General features: G+C 55.5%; 1 protein-coding gene across 1 annotated transcript in view; it reads right to left on the bottom strand.

Moving 5' to 3' along the window:
- Positions 1-20,241, bottom strand: part of Plch2 (phospholipase C eta 2) — a 70,379-nt gene that overhangs the window by 9,311 nt on the left and 40,827 nt on the right. Inside the window, exons 3-13 of the mRNA XM_060378927.1 lie at positions 16,239-16,385; positions 14,216-14,478; positions 13,905-14,033; positions 9,929-10,099; positions 8,261-8,354; positions 7,929-8,132; positions 7,618-7,738; positions 6,202-6,373; positions 5,788-5,895; positions 3,607-3,765; positions 133-231 (exon numbers count right to left, since the gene is read on the bottom strand). Of these exons, the coding sequence (XP_060234910.1) occupies positions 133-231; positions 3,607-3,765; positions 5,788-5,895; positions 6,202-6,373; positions 7,618-7,738; positions 7,929-8,132; positions 8,261-8,354; positions 9,929-10,099; positions 13,905-14,033; positions 14,216-14,478; positions 16,239-16,385 (1,667 nt within the window). The remainder of the gene's footprint in view (positions 1-132; positions 232-3,606; positions 3,766-5,787; positions 5,896-6,201; positions 6,374-7,617; positions 7,739-7,928; positions 8,133-8,260; positions 8,355-9,928; positions 10,100-13,904; positions 14,034-14,215; positions 14,479-16,238; positions 16,386-20,241) is intronic.

Here is a 20,241-nt window from a genome sequence, read left to right as displayed (position 1 = left end):
GTCTGAATCTCAGGTGCTGGCCAGGGAAGGCTATAGCCGGAGCTCCTGACCTTGGGAACCTGACCCCCACCCCAGCCAGAAAATGGCACAGGGATGATGGTGGCGGCAGATGGCCCCAGCCCCTCTGCTCACCTTGCGCTTGGAGAAGCTGCTCATGAGGAGACGGCTGTTCCGCCGGCTTGCTCCGGTGTCCTCCCCAGACTCCACATCTTCCTCAACCTTGTTCTGACCCTGAAAGGCAGACAGAGGCTGAACTCAACCTCCAACCAGGCAAGGAGGGCAGGACAGCTCCCTGGTGGGCCCAGAATGCCTTTCTGGAGAAGGCAGAACTGACCGGGCCTGGAAGCAAGGCAGAGAGAGCCAAGCACAGCTGCCAGGAAGAGAGGCCTGAACCAGCACTGACTCATATGCCCACACCAGCTTCTCACGATATGTGGTTTTAAACTCAAGTAATCAGTTCCAAATTTCTTTCTCATGGACGGAGACCACGTAAGGGCAGCTTCCATCCAAAATGGTCTTCAGCTGGGTCTGTTTACATGACCTTTTTCTGAAGCCCTGAAGCCCTAGCCTGTTACCGCAGCACAAGTTAGGTGAATAATCCAGACCCAGGCAGCTAAATGACTGCGAGAAGTACAGGGCAGGGCCACCTTCCCACTGGGCACAGGGTGGGCACACCCAGTGGTCCTCCCAGGCCCTGGCCTTGGGGCCCGGGACCCCCTCCTGGACACCCGTGTGCCTCTGTGGCTGGAGACACACTGCCTGTAGCTGGGGATCCCTGCTAGAGAAGGGTGTGAGCAGGAGCAAGCATGCAGCACACGCCCTTCCTATGCTGTACATGCGAGAACTGCCCGCACAGTCCGTGTGTAGCCCTGTATCTGCACATAGTATGGGTGACTGCACACACCACGGACAGCCTTGCACACCAGCCCAAGGACACTTCTATACATGCATACAGACATTTCTTCACGCACGACAGATACCTGCACACACTGCAGATGCCTGCATATGTGTGGGCTCCTGTATATACCACACACATATGTACACAGCTCTGCATACACCATGGACATGTATGCACACCCGTGCATATGTGTGTTTGCAATCTAGAGATGCTATAAAGAGCCTTCTTTGGTCCCTGACCATAGAGAACTCTCAGAAAACAGCTGATGTTTCCCCATGATCTCGTCTGCCTGACATCTTGGCATTACCAAGCCGCCCCTCCTGCAGATCTTATAGGTGTGATGGTGGTCTGAGGCTCCCACCAGCTGCCTTCACCCTGACTCCCTCCTCTACCCTCTTGGAGGGTCAGGACCAGATGTGGCCGGCCCTTCCTGATGCCCAAAGAACCCTGTGGCCGTGCTAGCCAGGCCCTTCCAGTCCACAGACTTCCGAGGTCCAGAGCCAGAGGCAGATTCTTGTTGTCTGAAGTGACAGGTTTACCCGTACCCTCCACACCGTTTAGGGACATTGGCCTATCAGCCCCCAAAGACGATGCTCCAGTTTCCTCTTAACTGGGGACACGTAGCATGAGAGACCCACTGCGTGCACTCACGTGTTGGGAACCTTACAGGCTGACGCGTTCCTGAGTTCTTTAAGTAATGTCCAAACTGTTGCCGTCGCCATGCCGTGCAGATCAAAATACCACACAAATTAAAACTACACACTAGCCATGCCGGTGTGTGCTCATCTGGCCACAGAGCGCATAAGGTTAGAGGCCAACATCAGCCCAGAAGCACCATGCATAATGGAGCCTGACCTGGCCACCCTCAGGGACTGTGAGCCCGGGATAAACTTGGGGCAAAGTTGCACAGACATCTCCACAGACAGGCCAGCAGTTCAGCCTCTATCCTCAGCAGAAAATACCCTGTTCTGAGGCCAGTCGTAACCCTCTGGAGCTATGTTTAACTACTAAGAGAGATCTCTTCTATCCCCTCCCTTATATTCACATGCTGCTCCCAAGTCCTCCTGCTGTCTCACAAGAACCACGGAGTTGGGTCCCATGTTTTCAAGGTTCATGCGCAGAAGGAATGACACCTGGCCCAGAGGTGGGGAAGGCCAGAGTGACTCAGGGTAGGACTTGTTATCTCAATGACAGACCAGCACAGATACTCTCCTCTCTGCCTATACCTCAAGAAGCTCCCTGGCTGGCCAGTGCCCTATTCCTCAGTTCTTTAGCCCCTAGCTTAGCAAACTTCCTTAGGCATACCCTTTCTGTCTGTCTTTTGCATTCTCTGCAGGCAGCCTAGGGATACTGTCAAGCTGGGGCTCCAAGCTTCTTCTCTAACCTGGGTATCTCAATAAAGGAGCTCTCCTCCTCTTCCTTCTCCTTCTCTTCCTCCTCCTGCTCCTCATCCTCCTTCTCCTTTCCTCCTCCTCTCCTCTCCTCCTTCTCTTCTCCTCCTCTTCCTCCTCTCCTCCTTTTTCTCCTCCTCTTCTCCTCCAAGAAGCTTTCTCTGAGCAGTTATTTACACATGAGATGGCAGGGGCCAAGCTATGCTACTGGCCCCAGGTGTCCCTCTTGCTGGCCAAGAAAAGCTGAGATCCTGCTAACCTTCACCAGGGTTGGACCAGTTACAGGGCCCCACCTCCACTCAGGCCCTGCTAGTAGAGGCTGGGCAAAGCATCAGGCAGGTTAATGCTCTCCTGTCCAAATGTCTGGGAGCTAAAAATAAAAGACTGTGTGCACTGGACCTGTGTGAGCACCTGCTATCATCTCCCCTCTGCTGAGGCCTCCAGGGTTGTGGGTGGAGACAAACATGCTCTAAAAATACAGCAGGAGAGGACCCTGCTCATCTGGAAGAAGCCCTCTTCCGGCCCTCCCAAGAGCCTTGCAAACAGCTAGAGGCAAGCCAGTGGCACGGGAAGGCACGGGTGGAGGAAGCGCCGAGGGCCACTCCAGCCATCTTACCCTGCAGATGCGCTGCTCAGCTGCGAGGCCAGCTGCCCAACCTGCCACAATCACAATGGCCAGCTGCTGCACGGCTCCTCTTGTGCCACTTATCTGACGTACGTGTCCTTCAATCCTGGCCTGCTGCTCCCACCAGAGGTGCACTGGCTGTGCAGGCTGGCCCAGCCTGCCTGGCCCCTGCCTCTACCCACCACACCTGCCAGGAGAGTCTCTGACAGCCTCTGTACATCTGAGTTGCTTCAGGTAGCACAGCTGCTCCCAGACTTTTCCGGGCCCTGAGAGCCTGCTGTCCATCCTTCCATCACCCATGAAACCCTCACCAAGGTAAGCAGTGCTCAGAGCCCCTCCAAGAGGAGGCCTTATGTCCCCAGGGGACTACTTGCCCACATACAAATATTGTGCTAGTGTATACGAGTGTGTGTGAACATGTGTGAATGTTATAAAGGTATGTGCAGGGGTGTGTGTGCAGATACTTGTGCTCATGTATGAGTGTTGTATACTATGAGCACACACATATGCATGCAGGTGTGTGTGTGTGTACATGGGTGGCACGCAGGCATGTGTATGGATAGCTTTACAGACATACCTCTGCATACTCCTGCCTCTGTGTGCATATACGCCCATTACCACATGATCCGGGGCCCTCTCCCAGCTCACAGACTAGCTGCTGGATGAACGTGTGTCGACAGCAGTGACCTCACCTTCCTGGCCTCTGTTTTCTGCCCAAGCTTTCCAGATGGGGACAGTGTGGAGACACTGAAGTCGTTGGGGTCTTCACAGTCACGGATCTTTGACTCCTTGATCAGAGAGTCCAGCTTCTTCTTAGCGATGTTCTCCACACGCTTCCGATTGGTGGAGGCCTGCCACAGGTCTGCCTGTTAGCATCTGTCCCCACCCCATGGGCAGCAGAGGAGGCATCCTTACACATGCCCTGCCCCTCAGTGCAGAGGTTGGGATTTGCCCCAGGCAGTTATGGACAGCACTAAACCCAGACACATGCGGTCTCTCCGGTAGAGTGGTTCTGCATGGGGGCCCTGGAGGAGAAGGTCGGAGGAGCAGCCTGTGCTGAGCAGATTGCAGGGACAGGGCAGGCTTTGGGGGACTCACTAACTCTGGCCCGGGAGCCTCTCTGACAAGCACAGTGTGACCCTGATGAACTCGGAGCGCTTGAGGGAGGACCTCAGGCTGAGACATCAGGACTTGCTGGGTGCTCAACATGGCTTGGCCAAGAAGGATGTCGCCACCCTGGGCCAGCTGGAGGCATGTGCAGGCACATGGGTGCAGGAGGAATCTGCTGCCTCAGGGCTTTCTAAAACAATTAGCTAGATCTGGCCCGGAGGCCTCCTGCACAATTATTTTCCCATCTGATGGCTCCTCAGGGGAAAATAAAGTCTTTGCTGCTTCACAGCAGCTGGGAACAGTGGATGAGCAGGGCCTGGAAGAGAGACGTCAGTCACAAAGCCTACCTCCCCTCAGCTCCCCCAGCCCCCACCCTCACTAGCAGAGGCTCCTGCAGGCTGCTCAGGCTCCCTACACAGCCCTCAGCCCTGGGCCAGGCCAGCTGCAGTAAAGACACAGGCGCCCTGTGGATGTGACTGCTAGTGGGACCTGCCACTCAGGAGAGCTCAGCCCCGGGGCTGGGCCTTGGAGCTGGTGCTGGGTATGAGGTGGCTAGGCGTGACTACTGACTACCCAGAGTCTAACTTGGACTGGCCGGGCAGCTGAGTGCTCTACATTAAGGCACGGCAGGAGCAGATATGGGTGCAGTGGGAATGGTGTGGAACCCAAGGTGCACCCCCTGGCCATGTTCAGGGTTACCTGCACTCACTGGCGGGCCAAGAGGACTCCGTCAGCATCATAGACAAAATCCAAGAGTCAGCTTAGCAATGGAAACCGAAGCGGGGTAACAGTAGGTGTGCGGCTAGCCTGCTCGCCATGAGGTTCCTCTCTCTCTCTCTCTCTCTCTCTCTCTCTCTCTCTCTCTCTCATTTTCTCCCTGCCTCCCCCGATCTCTGTCATTTTGTTTGTTTTTAAGACAGGGTTTCTCTGTGTAAACTCTGACTGTCCTGGAACTCACTTTGTAGACCAAGCTGGCCTTAAACTCACAGACGTTTGCCCACCTCTGCCTCCTAAGTCGGGATTAAAGGAGTGTGCCACCATGCCTAGCTGAGATTTCTGTCTCTTATACAGAGGACCAAACAGGCAAAGGAGCAACACAACCCCAGCATAGTACAAGCCAGGCAGCTCTGCACACCTCAGCAGCATTTCTCATCTGCCCATGCCTCCCTGCTGTCCACTTCCTAGCTCATCCCAGAAACCACCACAGGAGGCTGCTCTCGGCGGTCCACAGCCTTCCCGCACTTGAAGAGACTCCAGCCAGCCCGTAGATGGGAAACATGGCTCTGGCAGGCCTTGCCCTTCCCCCAGTCCCTCTGCCTTGCTAAAAACTGTTAGATTATATTCCTACAGCTAAGCCAACAAGGTCCATTCTCTTATTTGGCTGCTTCCTCCTCCTGAGGCTGACTACCAAGGTCCAGCTACCAAAAGCCCCCTTTGGCTCACCTGAATAACATGCCCAATCAAAATTAAGTACCTTATCCTAACATGGGGTTTCCCCTTTTACCTTTATAAACCGACATTTGCCCATGGGCCACATCTTTCTTCTCTCTATCCCGAGGCAGTCCTTTGTCCCCCCAGGACAAATACCCCTCTCCTCTCTCCCTTGCTCCCTTCCCCTTCTCTCCCATCCTCTACCCCCTGTCTTTGTCTCTTTCTCCCTGCCCTTTGTCCCTCTGCTTCATGCTGAGCGCTTGGTCTTGGGGTCCTGAGCCAGCCCCAGGTTCCCTGCAGTCCCTGGGCCCTCAGTCAGAGCGTCTACTCACATCACCATTGAGGAGCTTGCAGTCATCATCAATCTCATCGGCACTGTCCTCATCGGACACTTCGCCCTCTTCTGCGTCCTCACTGATGCTGGCCGGGAGCTTCTTCCCCTGGAGGAAGAGGCAGGTAGTGGCAGAAGCCCCAAAGGGGGTCCAGGAATCCAGAACCTGGCACCTCCAGGAGCAGCTGCAATAGGGGGGCCCTTTCTAAGGTTCCTTCTTGGAACTTCAGGCACGAGGCGGGCTGTAGTTGTACAGCCAGGTCAGCTGTGGCTGTATCCCAGAACACAAGGGAAGTGGCTCAAGATGACATGGCCATCCCGAGAGTGAGTAGCCCCCCAAATCTGCCTAGAGATGCTGTAATTCTCCCACTTGCCCCAGGCTGAGCGATCATGGTAATGGTCCCAGAAAACCCACCTTCACCAGGATCTTGCCCTTGAGCATCTGTGGAGAAGGAAGCATGGCAGCATCCTCACTGCTCACTGATGACAGGTCCAACTTGTCCCCGAGGATGTCAGTCAGATACTGGGCCATCTTCTTCTGCTGAACAACACTACAGTGGTTCTCAATGGACAGGATCACTGGGTACCTATGATCCCAAGACAGGGAGGAGGAGGCCAGAACACCACAGGCTGACTAGGCCCCTGAGGTATACAGGCCACCATCGACTGTGGTGTAGGTAATTAAGTAACTAGGTAAGTAACCCACAAGTAACTCTGAAAAGTAAATGAATAGGTAGGAAAGAAGCTGAGAAATTTTAGAGACAGGTAAAGAAAGTAGGAGACAAAAACAAAGATAACTACAAACTCCAGGAAAGTAAAAACATGGTGTTTGAAAAGTCATGGTTTGAATATGGCATGAAGTACAGTGGAACAGTGGATAACCTGTGAGAAACACAATCTCTTTGATCTACAAGTGGACGGCCCTGGGGTCCTGACCCAAGCGCGGCTGTGTGCGCCACCAAGCAGACTCTGCCTGCTCGGCGTAGAGTGAGGAGTGTGGGCGGTGCTTTTCAAACACTTCTGCGTTGTTTATTTTTAACTGCGCGTACACACACAGTTGACTTTGATTTTTACCGAAAGGCAATCATGATCTGTTCAGAACATAAGTGTCCAGAACAAGAAATAGGTGGTTGGGTGATGTGGAAAGGGAGAGCAGAGACCAAGGCAAGAGTGTGTCTCTCCCCTATTCTCAGACAAAAGGCAGGTCCTTTCGGGGAACACTGTACCTGGAAAGATACCGCCGCCTCAGAAGCAGCCACCTGCCAGCTGCGGGACAGCTGTACATGCCAGCTGCCCCTGAGCTGCAACATCTCCCGGCCGCAGTCCCTGGAGCCTTACTGCTCCACCCCCTAAAACTGCTTCTGTTTCCTCAGTCCACCTGGCCCCCATTTCACCAGCTCCCTTCCTGCTTCAGAGGCGCGTTTAGACAAGGTAATGTCTTCTATTTCCAGAAAACCAAATTGGATTTTCTTAACAGTTATCTACAGCCACAGCTGAGTGACAGCAAATTGAGTCTGGACACGGAATAGCTTCCTGGGGGTAATTAGTGCTAGAGCCATCACCTGCATGGGTGACTGAGCCCAGAGATTGCCACTGAGCGTGTGTGGATAAGCCGTACACACACGCTCACCCTGCTGCCCACTCCTGGACACACCGTAACCTTTCTCCCCACCCTGCCCCCGCCGCCATGGCTCCATTCCCGCCCTGGCCACTCCCCCCAGAGAATCAGCTCTGAACAAAACCTGTCAGTTGGGAAACACAAGGGGAGGAGAAGAGAGGCCCTCCCACTGCCTGCCTCTGGAGCCAGCCCTCAGGAGACCCCGCCACTCACTCATTCTTGATGAAGGCGTATTTGTTAATGGTCTCGATGACATCTTTGAAAAGGATCTTGGAGGTCAGAGTGTAGCCATGGTGCACAATGGGTTCCCCGTCGGGCCCATCCCAGCAGTCCACTGTGGACAAGCAGAGCCTCGTTGGCTCTAGAGCTGGGCTGTGTGAGCCTGGGGAGGCTCCAAGCCCAGGGCGCCTGTGCTCTCAGAGGCTCCCTGGCTCCTTAGGGCCAGCCCGCTTCCTGAAGGAGGTGCCATCTGCCGCCAAGACTGGTCCTCTGTGCTAGAGGGCACAGGGCATAGGATAGCTTACCCTCCACACAGCGGCAGCCGGCCTGCAGGACCCAGGCATACATGTCTACCCGAGACTGGGACATGAGCTGGTCACCCACGAGGTAGGTGTTGTGGGACGAGGTGATGAAGTAGTGGCTCAGCGGCTGCGTCATGTCTTGGTTAACTCTGTGGTGCTCGGGGTTGAAGATGTCACCTGCGGGACTCCTCGTGTAGTTGGTGAAGCCTGCGGCACAGTGCAGGGGCGTAGAGAGGAGCCCGTCGCCGGGCTCGGCTCACGACTCCCTGCCCCACAGGTGGAGACCCCTGTCCGCGCACTCAGCCGCCCAGCAGCTTCCCATCGCCCCTACTCACCATCAATGCCCAGCAGCCCTTTGCTCTTATTCTCCGGGCAGGGCTCAAACTGCTCTATGATGCTCTGACAGCTCTCCAGCGTCACACCATTCATCTAGGCAGAGCAGAGGCATGGGCCTAGGGTCGACTGTCCACAGTATGGCGACTTCGAGCAGCTTCCGCTGCCCCCCACAGCCATTGCCATCTCAGCAAGTGTGGCCTGAGGGCTGGGGGCACTGACTACCTTCTGTGCCACATTACCTGTCCAGGTTCAGCAGCCAGCTGACTACGAGACATGTGGCTTTTGGGTTACTTTCTGTGACTGAGGGGTAAAATATAGCTACCATAAGGTGGTGTCCAGCCATGACATTAGGGTGGGAAGGCCTGCAGTCAGGGACCAGCCCAAGGGTAGTGTGGTAAAATGGTGAATGTTAACTGTCGACTTCACAAAATGTGGAATCACCTGGAAAAGACGTCTCCACGAGACTTACTTAGATCAGGTTGGCCTATGGGCGAAATGGGCTGTCTTGGTTATAACTGATGCGGGAAGACTTGCCGACTGTGATGGGACTGTCCCTTGAAGAGGCCCTGGACTGTATGATGGGGAACGCAAGCTGAGCGCTAGCACACATGCGTTCATTGCTCTCTGTTCATGGCTATGGATGCGGGGAGACCCAGTCCCCTCAGCTCCTGACTCTTGTGACTTCCCTGCCACAATGGGCTATAGCTTGGAATTGTGAGCCGAATAAATCCTTTCTCCCTCAAGTTGCTTTGTCGGGCTATTTTATCTCAGCAACAAAAAAGAAACCAAGACAGTTGGGTTTCCAGCATCTGTGCGGAGAGAGAGAGGGCCTAACAGTAGCCCTGGGGCCATGCCGTTATGGGGGTAATCCTGGGCAGAACCAGGACCCAAACCTCAAACCCCAAGCCCACAGCTGCTATTCAGCTACCTAGTCCCCTCCCTGATATGGTGGCAGGGGGTCCCCATCACAGTCAAGGGGACTCTGAGCATGCAGCTGGGCAAAACTGAGGGCCTTGGTGGGTCCCAGGCATGCCCTCCCCCTAAGATCAGGGAAGAGCCTGGCTGACCCCAAAAGGCTGTCCTCAAAGTTCCTCTGGAGGGAGCCACGTGCTATCCTACTATAGGGCTTGACCTGCCATCAGAGTGGGCAGTACCTCGTCCCTGCTCAGACCTGTTTTGAGGTGAGAGGGGTGGCCGCTGAGGGGTGGCCGCTGAGGCTCAGACACCAATGGTCTAGGCAGCAGGGCAGCGCCTAGGAGCACTTGGCTTTGGTGTTGATTCCCTAATGGTGCACTGAGTTCCTGGGGTCAAGGTGAACAGTTTTCTAGGGATATTGAAGTGTTTGCTGAGGGGACAGGTAATTGCAGGCCACATCTGGAGTCAAACAGGCATGCGGCCCAGTGTGGTTCTCAAAGGCCAAGCAACGGAACCCCTGCCCATAAAAGGCCCAGTATGAAATATTTGCCAAGGGCAAGGGCAACCCTCTGGAGGCTGTGGGTGAGGGACTCACTGCCAGAATGGAGCTCACCAGAGGCCTCTCTGTGAGAAAGCTTGGGAAGCAGCATCAAGGGTCCAGTCCTACTCTGCTAGGAAGCTCTGAACACATGGTGGCAGAAAGCGAAGCTGATGCTGAGGCCACACAGCCACCAGCTCCTGGCAGGCCTCACCTTCTGCTCCACCTCCAGAAAGCGCTGCAGGTCGGAGGCATCCAAGTAGTCCTTATGGTTGCTGTAGGTCAGCATGAGCAGGTAGAGGTCTCGGCGAGTAGACATCATCTTGTAGAAGGCGCAGAACTCCTCAAAGCCTAGTGTCCCCTGATGGTCGTCTGTGTCTGCCTCCTGTGACAGCCAGCCTCGAGTCACCAAGTTCACCTCACTACTCCAGTCTCAAGTCTAGCTTCCTGTCCTCTGCCACACCCACAGCACCCCTCCAATGGCTTTCTCTCCTCCCACTAGAAAAACACTGCGGCCCTTGAAAGCACGGACGGGAGGCACCCCTCCCTTCCATGCCATGCCTCGCAAGGTCAACCTGTAACCAAAGCCTGTGGTCACCCATGCTGTAGACACCAGCACCCTGCCTTGTGAGCTGAAGCCAAGGGCAGGCGAAGGTAACTGGAGCTCTTCCACCCTAGGTTCTGCGCCTACACCTGCAGCTACAGCTGGCCACCTGCCCTCTGGACAAGAGACACTCAGGGCCCCAAAGGGCCCAGCAGTGTCCTGGCTCAGGTGTCGGTAGCGAAGAGAAGCACCCTTGGTCACTGTCTTCCTTTTGTAGAGAAAAAGGCTCATAAGATAGGCCCAGGAGCCATCCCCCAGGGTGCCTGTGGGAGCCCTGCGGACGTCTTCCGCCCTCTACAGGCATAAGGAGCATCTCCCAAGAGCGCCTTTCCCTAGGATGCCAGTGTGTGAGGCATGCACACCCCAGGCCCTTGCTGGGGAGGACTCCAAAATAAGGGTCTCAGGAGTTGAAATGGGCTTCCCGGTGGCCCCGAGGTCTCAGGAGTGGCCCAGGCAGGACTCTGGGGACAGGGGTGCTTCAGCTCTACAAGCTCTAAAGACTGGACTTCAGCTCTGCAAGGACCTGCTAGGTGAGGTGGCTTGCTTGGAGGTAACGGCCCACCATCGGCATTTACTGTAGAGGGCTTATCCCAGGGAACTGCTGCTCACTGTTGAGTGACAGTGCTCAGTCCTTGGATGCAGAGCTGGAGTGGCCCAGATGACTCAGAAGCACCATTGGGCTAACAAGCCACCCGGGCCACTGTTTCCAAAGACTCAGCTCTCATCCTCCACTGACCACGGGCCCTAGAGTCAGGTTCTGTCCTGTCTTATCATCCCAGACCTGGGCATACAGGTGCCAGTCAGCAGCTGTGCACAGACACTGGCTGACTCCTCGGGCCTCCTCAGAAATTCTAGATATGTCTTTCTGTGGCATGGCAAAGGAGTGTCACCAAATCTGTCACACCAAAGTTGCAGGACCTCATGGAGGCTCTGTGCATTTGGGCACTCATATTAACCCTCTGGCTTCTCTTTCCCTGGCGATCCATGGGCTGGAGCAAGGTCTCTAGGGAAGACCAGAGGAATCCAGAATGGGTATCTGACTGTTTAGCCAGATGGAGCCCTGGCAGCAAGGGAAATGCAGCCACCAAAAGCAGCTTTCACAGAGCCCTCTGCCAAGTTGAACCCTGATTAGCCCAAGGGTACATTGGGCCATTAAGCCTGAGGACCAGTGTGCTGACCAGCCCCACATTCCAGTGTTAGTTTTAGGGTTAGGTTTAGTGTTGGGTTAGGGTTAGGGTAAGTGTTAGGGTTAGGTTAAGGGTTAGGTTTGTGTTAGGGTTAGGGTTGTATTAGGGTTATGGTTACATTATGGGTTAAGTTAGGGTTAGGACTAGGGTTAGGGATGTGTTTTAAGCTTATGGTTAGGGTTAGGGTTGTGATTTAAAGTTAGGGTCAGGATTAGGGTTTTACTATGGTTAGGGTTAGTGTTAAGTGTTAGGTTAGGGATGTGTTTTAAAGTTAGGGTTAGGGGTAGGGGTAGGGTTGTGCTAGGGTTAGGGTTAGATTTGTGTTAGGGTTAGGGTTAGTGTTTAGGGTTAGGGATGTGCTTTAAAGTTAGGGTTAGGGTTAGGTTTAGGGTTGTGCTAGGGTTAGGGTTAGGTTTGTGTTAGAGTTAGGGTTGGGGTTAGGGTTAGGGTTAGGGTTAGGGTTAGGGATGTGTTTTAAAGTTAGTGTTAGGGTTAGGGTTAGGGTTGTGCTAGGGTTAGGGTTAGGTTTGTGTTAGAGTTATAGTTGGGGTTAGGGTTAATGCTTAGGGTTAGGGATGTGTTTTAAAGTTAGGGTTAGGGTTAGGGTTAGGGTTGTGCTACGGTTAGGGTTGGGGTTGTGTTAGTGTTACGTTAGGGTTAGGCTTATGGTTGGGGTTTTGGTTAGGCTTATGGTTGGGGTTTTGGTTAGGGTTAGGGTTCTGTTTAAAAGGTTTAATGAAATTATGATTTAATTAAATTGTGTTGGAGCCGCTCTATCTGTGGCATCTCTGCTGCAAATAGACAGTTCCAGACCATCCTAATACTGATTATCACAGTGCCCTGAGCCTTGTGGAAGGCCACATTTCCATCCTGGGCTCCAGTGCCTATGGAGGTGACCATGAGATGTGTGGCCTAAAGAGACAGGGTGTGGGCAGGGAGATTAGGCTTTCAGAGTTTGATTCTCTATGGATGACTGACCACCACAGGAAAGTCCCACTGGCTCTGAACTCAGGAACTCGGCCCATGTCTACCAAGACAAAAACCCCGAAACTTCCTTTCCCTACCAATCCTGTAACTCCATCCACCTTCACACACCACCTGCTACCCTCTCGGCTCATGGCCTTTCATCTCTGTCCAGGGCAGCCTATAGGCAATCTGAAGCAGCTAGGCCTGGGGTCCCTCCCTGGGGCCCTCGAGAGGGACCCCAGGAATTAATCAGTACTCAGAAAGCACAGACTCTGAGTGCTACCTCATGAAGCTCAACCCTCCAATCACACCTAACCACCACGGGTCTTTTTCCTCCTCTTTCCTCTCACGCTGCTCTGAGCCCTGTTCTGCCTGCTGCCTGGCCCTTAAGCATCCTGAGAAAAGCATGCTGAGTCCAGAACTGTCCTGGTCATGTTAAGGGTTAAGGGTTAATGGCTAAGACCCAGTGTAGGCAGCAGGGGATGGGAAAATGCTCATCTCGGATGCAAGCCATCTGCTAGGCCCCACTGCTCAGCTGACTGCCCCAACGGGAGCCCTCAGGGTGGCAGCGGACAGTCCTGTGGTTTTCAGCGGGTGGTCTGAGAGTGCCCTGTTCACTACCCATCACTCACACAGAGACACAGCCAGTGTCATTCCCACACTAAGTACGACTGTCTGTCTGCGTGAGTGCACAAGCAAGAACCTGGCCAGACACAGCAGGGCCATCAGGCTAGAAGAGTTTGTGTGTGTGTGTGTGTGTGTGTGTGTGTGTGTGTGTGTGTGTGTCTTTGTCTCTGTGTGTGCATGTATGTGTGTGTCCATGTCCACATGTGTGCGAGTGCTGGGGCACTCATGCTCACAGAAACCCCTTTCCAGGCTAAGGCAAGAAAATGAGGCCAGAGATGTGGGTTTGCTGGCTCAGCCCATTCCTGCCCCAAACCGGGACCTGCTAACGTAAGAGGTTCTCTCCCGTGGAGGTTCCCAAAAGACGAAACTAATTACAGACAATGAAGGCAGTGTTTGGCTGAAGGGTGCATTTTCATAACTCCTAACAGCAGGGTGGTTGGGGGTCAAGGCAAAGGGGGGTGGCTAAGGAGACTTCCTGCTTGCCAGCCCGGCTCTTTGATGGACCATGTATGTCCTTACACCTGGCGATTATAAGAGACCAACAAATGGGGTGTGCTGCACTTGAGTGCCTGGCCTGTGCACAGTGCCTGGTGCCCTGCCCACAACCAGCAGAGCAGCACCAGACACAGTTGCCAAGGGTTGGCACCCTGAAGTCCCTGGCTAGCTACCCTGTGAGGCATCCGTGACCCTGTAGTGTCCTCCCACAGCGCAGGTCTGGCTGGCCACTCTCTGCTTCCCATCTGCACCCTGCGATAGCTCCAGAAGGCATTCCCCAGGGACCATCAGCCCCCGAGCTCAGCACTCACCCTGAACATCTGTTTCACCCTCTGCCGGGGCAGGTTCACGTTGAGTTTATGTAGCAGCTGCAGAACCTCGCCGATGCTCAGGGTGCCATCCCCATTCTTGTCAGCCTCGTCGAACGTCTGCTTCAGCCACTTCGGGGCTGAGTTAGGGGCCAATACATCCACGGGCCTGGCCCGCTCCTCCCTCCATGGGCCTGGCCCGCTCCTCCTTCCAGCCTAGGCAGCAAGGACAGGCATCCCCAGCCCAATCACCCCTTCTTGTCCCTTTCTTGGGAGACCCTCTGCAGACAGATAGTGGAGGGGCCTGTCCCCACCCCTGGAGCCCAAGGATATTGGTCCCTGGTGCGCTGGCGACGGGCGAGGCTGTCCTCGTCACTGATGCCAGCCATGAGGTAGCGAAGGCCAGTGACCCAGGTGCGTGCCTCTTCACCACTGGGCGAGACCAAGTCCAGCGACTCACGATGGCTGCCATGGTAGATGCTGAAGCAGCAGTTGGGGTCAAAGCTGCTGTCAGGGTAGCGCTGGAAGATTTCAGACTGCCGGCCCTCACTCACCTCCTGGATGGAGTCGATGGAAACTGCAGGCAAGTCAGAGGGCTGCAGGTCACCAGTGGCCCGAGCGCCTCCGCCTCCTACTCTTTAGGCCCAGATCCCTAAGAGCTAAGCAGACTGCACTCTTGCTCTCAACAATTGACACGCTAATTTAACACCTCCTCACTGAACTCAAAGCCGGCCCTCTGACCTTCAAAGGTAAAAGTGTAGTAGGCTTGGCTGGCCCCTTATCCTCCCCAGTCCAGGCACCCAGCTATCCCAGGACTGAGGTTTTTGGGGGTGCACAGTGAGACGTCCAGAACATCAAACCCTCCACCCATCAAACCCCAGCCAACTCATCTCTCCATTCTGAAAAGCACTTGCACCAGGCATAGCCAGATCCTGCAGCTGCCTCAGTACCAACTCCAGCGTTGCAGGTGAGAAGCCAGGTAGCCGGTAGCTGCAGCTCAGCTCGCGGGTATGCTAGCCTGCAGGCGCACCAGCATGCCTTGCTGAGGACTCTGCTAGTCTCAGTGACCCAGCTCAGGGGACCCTCCGCTCAGATCGCTCTCTGAGAAGATAAGATCAGCTGGTGCACTCAGAATCTGTCCCTGTGTCTTGGGTAGAACCTCCTCATAGATATGCAGCCCACAGGAAGCCAGTGCCCCCTTCCGGGCACCAGATAGCTCCCATTCTGCCTTTTTTCTCTCAAGCTCCCTGGCATGAGTGTGGCAGTAAAGATCGGGGCTCCAGCTTGGTCCAAGAACCAGCACTCCACCTGCTCCTCTGCAGTGAGTTCCAGGCAACCACTGGGCTTCTAGGGCTGGGAGGCTGGAAAGCCCCTGCATCAGCTCCTGTTCCTCACTCTTCCAGTTACTTCCTGGCACATCAGTGCTCAGCTTCCAGGAAATGGACCGTTCTTGTCAGGCTTTTCCCTGGACATTTCGATGCTCAAATTCCAGAAACACCTTGGGCTCAGAGCTCCTGGCCAGGCACCAGGCTCCCTCTTGCCTGTACAGCCCTGAGGCAACGCCTCCGTCCTCAGGCCCAAGGTGGAGCCAGTCTCCACTGGCCCCTGGGACCAGGGTTAGGGTTAGGGTTAGGGTTAGGCAGAGACTGGCTCCACCGACCAGCAGAGAAGCTGCCTGGTCCAGGATGGCTGCACCACGGGGCTCTTTTTCTCATGGGCCTTCCAGGGTCCTGGCAGAGTGACAGTCTCCTGGGACTCCACGGTGGTCTCATTGGTAACCGCTGGGCTGAAGCCTGCCCTGGCACACCTGGGTCTCATGGCTGACAGGACTCTGGTGTCTCTCCCTGATCCTAAGCTTCAAATTCCTCCTCTCCAATCCTGACTCCCTGCTCCATGAGAGCTGTGTAACTCAAATAACCCTTGCAAAGCACACCAAGTGTGACCTGTGCTGCCTGAGCTAGCCTTGGGCTCCCGGCCTGCTTTCGGTGCACCTGATTGTGTGGGCCTCTGTGATTTTAGGACAGTCTTGTCCCCTTGGCTATCTTGTCCTGATAGCCCTTTGTCCCTTACTGACATCAGCATTTGATTCAAAGCTATGCACTAAGCTATCCAGTCTCCATGGAGTCCCAGAGCCTTGCCAGGAGACAGTGAGGCAAGGGCCATCTGACCTGTTCCTATTCCTTGTTCCTGAGCCCACTGCAGAAGACCACCTAAGCCTAGAAAAGAGCAGCACAGCACCTCAGCAGGGTCTGATCCCCATATCACTGATAACCGGGAGGCCTTCCGGTGCTCCCCCGGCTCAGGCCTACCCATGCCCTTCCCTGGTTGTTCACTCACTCTTGGCCTTCTCATTCTTGCGTGAGGGCCGCCAGCGGAGGCAGGAACGGTGCTCATCCAGGTAGTAGAAGCGGACCAGGCCCCTGGAGCTACCTCGGAGCTTCACCATCTGGGTCCCCTCCTGCATGGCACTCATGCACCGCTCCACTAGACATGACAGACACAGACAGAAGCTGTGAGAGCGAGCTCGGTAATGTCACCTCTCTCCAAACATGAGAAAGGCTGTCACCACATCTTTTCTGTTGGTCCTGGGCCACCTGAGGTGGGCTGAGGCACTGGGGAAGACACTTGGCAACAAACTGTCCCCCAACACCTGGCCAGCCCCGGAAACCAGTGAGATCTTGAGTGGCCTTCACTCAGTCTGTCAAGCAGTCAGAGACCGAGGCCAGAGGCCAGACCAGTTCCCAAATCCACTGCACATGCAGCTCTCAAAGTGGGCACAAGGTGGGCCCAGGCACCACGGCCTCTGCCAAGGGCCACTCCTGAGAGCCTACTGCCCCTTCTTGTGGCATCACCAGGAATATCGCCTGACTCATGGGGAGCAAAGTCAAAGGGAAGCCCTTTAGGAGGTCACAGAGCTTCAAGGCTGAGGCACTGGGTTAAGTCTCCTTTGTCAACTAGGCCTCCTGTCCCAGGTCCCAAAGAGTCCAGGCCAGAGCCAAGCCTTCTTCCTAACCCTAACCCTATAGGTGCATATCCACCTATACGTGGGAAGCCCAGAAGCCAGAGGACACGAAATCTCATAAGTGCCGCCAATGAGGCATCCCCAGTGGGCAGTGCAGAAAGCCATAGGTAGTGCCAGGCCAGGAGGACTTCTTGGAGGAAGCTATCATTGACCGTGAACAGAAGGGAATTATGGGCATGGGGTGGGTACTCAAGGCAGATAGAGCTCTCCAGAGGACAGCCAGTGGGGGTGCAGGTGTGGCTGCTGGGGGCGTCTGAGGAGGGCTTGGGGACAGGAAGACGCCTCTGACGCAGTTCTAGAAGAAAGCCGTTGAATGTGTACCCCCTGGTGTGGAACGGAGTGAATCCTGAGACACGCTGACCACCCAGCAGCCCTTTCCTTCTGTTCAGTGACCCAGACACAGGGGCTCTCTGACACCATCCCAAGGCCGTGGTGTCTCCACCTGCATGTCTCCAAGGACACCCCCTGCCCCCAGAAGGAGCTCTGAAGCTAGGACCTGAGTCTTCCCAGCACACCAGCACATCTAACCAAGGCTCCGGCTCCAGCTCTGCCTTGACCCCTCCCCACTTGAAGCTTCCAGCTCTGCTACAGAGAAGAAGGTATCCCTAGCTGGGGGGGAAGGAGGCAATGTTTCTGGGCCTGGAGATCCCAGAGGAAGATGCAAAGGAGGGAGGCTGGGATGGAGGAGGGAACCCAGGCCCTTTGCAACCGCAGGGGCAGCCCTAACTTCCCTGGCAAGCTTTGCATCCCACAGCCCCACAGGCCTTGGCCAGTCCTCAGGAGGGACCCACCTTTTGCCCTTTCTTACCTAGAAGGCTGAGCCGCCAGCGTGGTGACACTACCACACTCCCTCCAGCCCAGAGAAGCACTTGTGCCAGGCAGGCCACAGCTCCTGTGGTTCGGCTGGCAGCAGACGGCTGGGGACCAGGCATATCCAAAGGATAGCCGAAGGCTTGCTCCCCAAAGCCAGAAAGGGCCCTCAGCGACAGGCCAAGCTGAGGTGGCGGCTGACACAGGGGATCCTCGGGGACCCCCTTCTGTCCTCCACCTCTTCGTCTTCCTCCTTGGAGCCCACTGAAGCCCCCCAAGGGCTGTTCCCGGGTTCCACTGGCATTGATCCAGCTGCTACCTACAGCCCTGGATAGTCCCCAGGCCAGCCCACCCATCCTCTAGAACCCCCAGGTCTATCTGAAGATGGATCCCGGGGGCGGGAGGCTGCCAAGCCTCACCCTGACATCCTTGGCCAATCCGCACAGTAATCCTTCTGGATCCAGCCCAGCTGGACAAAGGATTTAGGCCAGGGGAGTGTCCAGCTGCCAGTTCAGAGCAGGATGCCCCATGTCTGAGCCACCAGACTCACATTTGAGGCTGAGGCAGAATAACAGGTCAGACAGGGGACCCTTTTAGGACACAAAACAGTGGCTGCAAGACCTGGAGACAGCCTCTGTGAGACTGTCTCCCCAACCCCAGGAGGGGCTGTGTACCCATGGGTTTGTTCCTACATGGGGCTGTCTTCCTAAATCCTGCCTCATCTGGGTGTGCGGAGCTGATATCGGTGTCTCCATTTCAAGCTCTCACTCCCTCCTGCATGGAGTCCTTGTACACACAGGGACCTCCAATTGGATCCCCACAGGGTGTGCGGCTGGTATTGGTGTCTCCATTTCAAGCTCTCACTTCTTCCTGCATGGAGTCCTTGTACACATAGGGACCTCCAATTGGATCCCCACAGTGTGTGCGGAGCTGGTATCAGTGTCTCCATTTCAAGCTCTCACTCCCTCCTGCATGGAGTCCTTGTGCACACAGGGACCTCCATGGAGTCCTTGTGCACACAGGGACCTCCAATTGGATCCCCACAGGGTGCTAGTGGGCTGGTCCACAGGTGGGATGAAAGTGGCAGCAAGTGTCCCAAAGCTCAGGGCCAAGAGCCCAGGCCCCTTTGGCTAGAGGCCAGAGCCAAGCCAGCACAGGGCCACCTTGCCTAGACCTTCGTGACCCAGAAGAGCTTGACCCAGAGCAGAGAGGACACCCTGATGTCCAGCATGAGGAGGAGAATGTGGGTTTCCTGAGCCTTGTGCACCTCCCACTCCAAATCCCAGCCCTGTCCTACTTCAGCTGGCCTCTCCCAATGCCCACCAGAACCAGAGATGTGGAGGTAGGTGGACAGGTCCCCACCCAGAGTATGGAGGACCTGCCCACCTACCAGGACACTGACCATGGAGCTGAGTGGAAGCCACCACCCACACCGGCCACGAGCAACCTTAAGGGGTGGCTGAGCATCTAAGAGGCTCTCAGCACTGTACCCAGTTCTGCGTACTATATTCCAGGCAACCAGAGGTGGAAAGATAGTAAGAAGTGGGGGGTCATCTTGGCTCCACTGCCTCGGGACCACAGGCATCCCGACCTCCTTCCTAACCAGGCTTCTGCTTCTGGCAAGGGACACGCATCCTGGGAGTCCCTGCCGGAGCACCTCACTTCAGTAAGTGCCCCGGTGCTCTTGCCCAGCCCACCCTCTCGACCCTGTGTCCTGGGCAACAGGAAGCTCAGCCACAAGGAACCGGGACACGCTGGGCCAGATCCAAAGTAATCAACTCCCAGTCACACCCAGGACCCGGCTAGGAGCCTTGGCCAGAGGCCTGGTCTTGTTTGCTGGCTGAAAGTTGACAGGCAGCCTGCCCTTTCTGCCACAAATTAGTTTAGGGAACCATTTACTGCTAGGGCAGGAAGTCCCCAGGGAGACAGGCCACAGGGGGTCCTTACAGTATGGTCACCTGCGTAAGTAAAACCCAGAATTCCTAGAGAGTAGTGGGACAAAATCTGGGTTTAAAAAAATAAAACCCCATGTATCAGGAAGGCCACGGGGGAGTGCTTAGGCTGGGCGGGATGGACGCATGCTCTGAGTGCTCCAGGATCACGTGAGTCTTCACTCTGGATGGCATTTATGCCACCCTCCCAGTCACCTGCTGCCCACACTCCATCACCCATCCCTGTCCCCCAGTGGCCACAGCACCGTCCATTTGCTGCTCACTGCATGCCAAAACTTTCAGACTCCCTGTTCTCTCTAGGAACCCTACCTTTGGACACACCTCCTCTTCCAGGCCTGGGCCTAACCCAGACTAGGGCCGCTCAAGCTCCCCAACCCTCTGCAGAACTGGCTAGCTCTGTTCTCTCTCCTAATAGTCTCCTACCATCAGCTAGAGAAGGGAGTTAGGCGCCTGGGCAGGGCCTCCAGGAGGGGCACAGATACCGTGTTGTCAGCACCCCTAGTGGAGGACCCAGACCGCTGTGCCCAGACTCCCTGACCCTCCTCCTGTCCCCTGG

This window comes from Meriones unguiculatus, chromosome 3 (assembly GCF_030254825.1).
Source record: "Meriones unguiculatus strain TT.TT164.6M chromosome 3, Bangor_MerUng_6.1, whole genome shotgun sequence".
In the NCBI taxonomy this organism is placed as follows: Eukaryota; Metazoa; Chordata; class Mammalia; order Rodentia; family Muridae; genus Meriones; species Meriones unguiculatus.
Note: the sequence above shows the minus strand (reverse complement) of the source record. Positions and strands in the feature narration are given on the sequence as shown.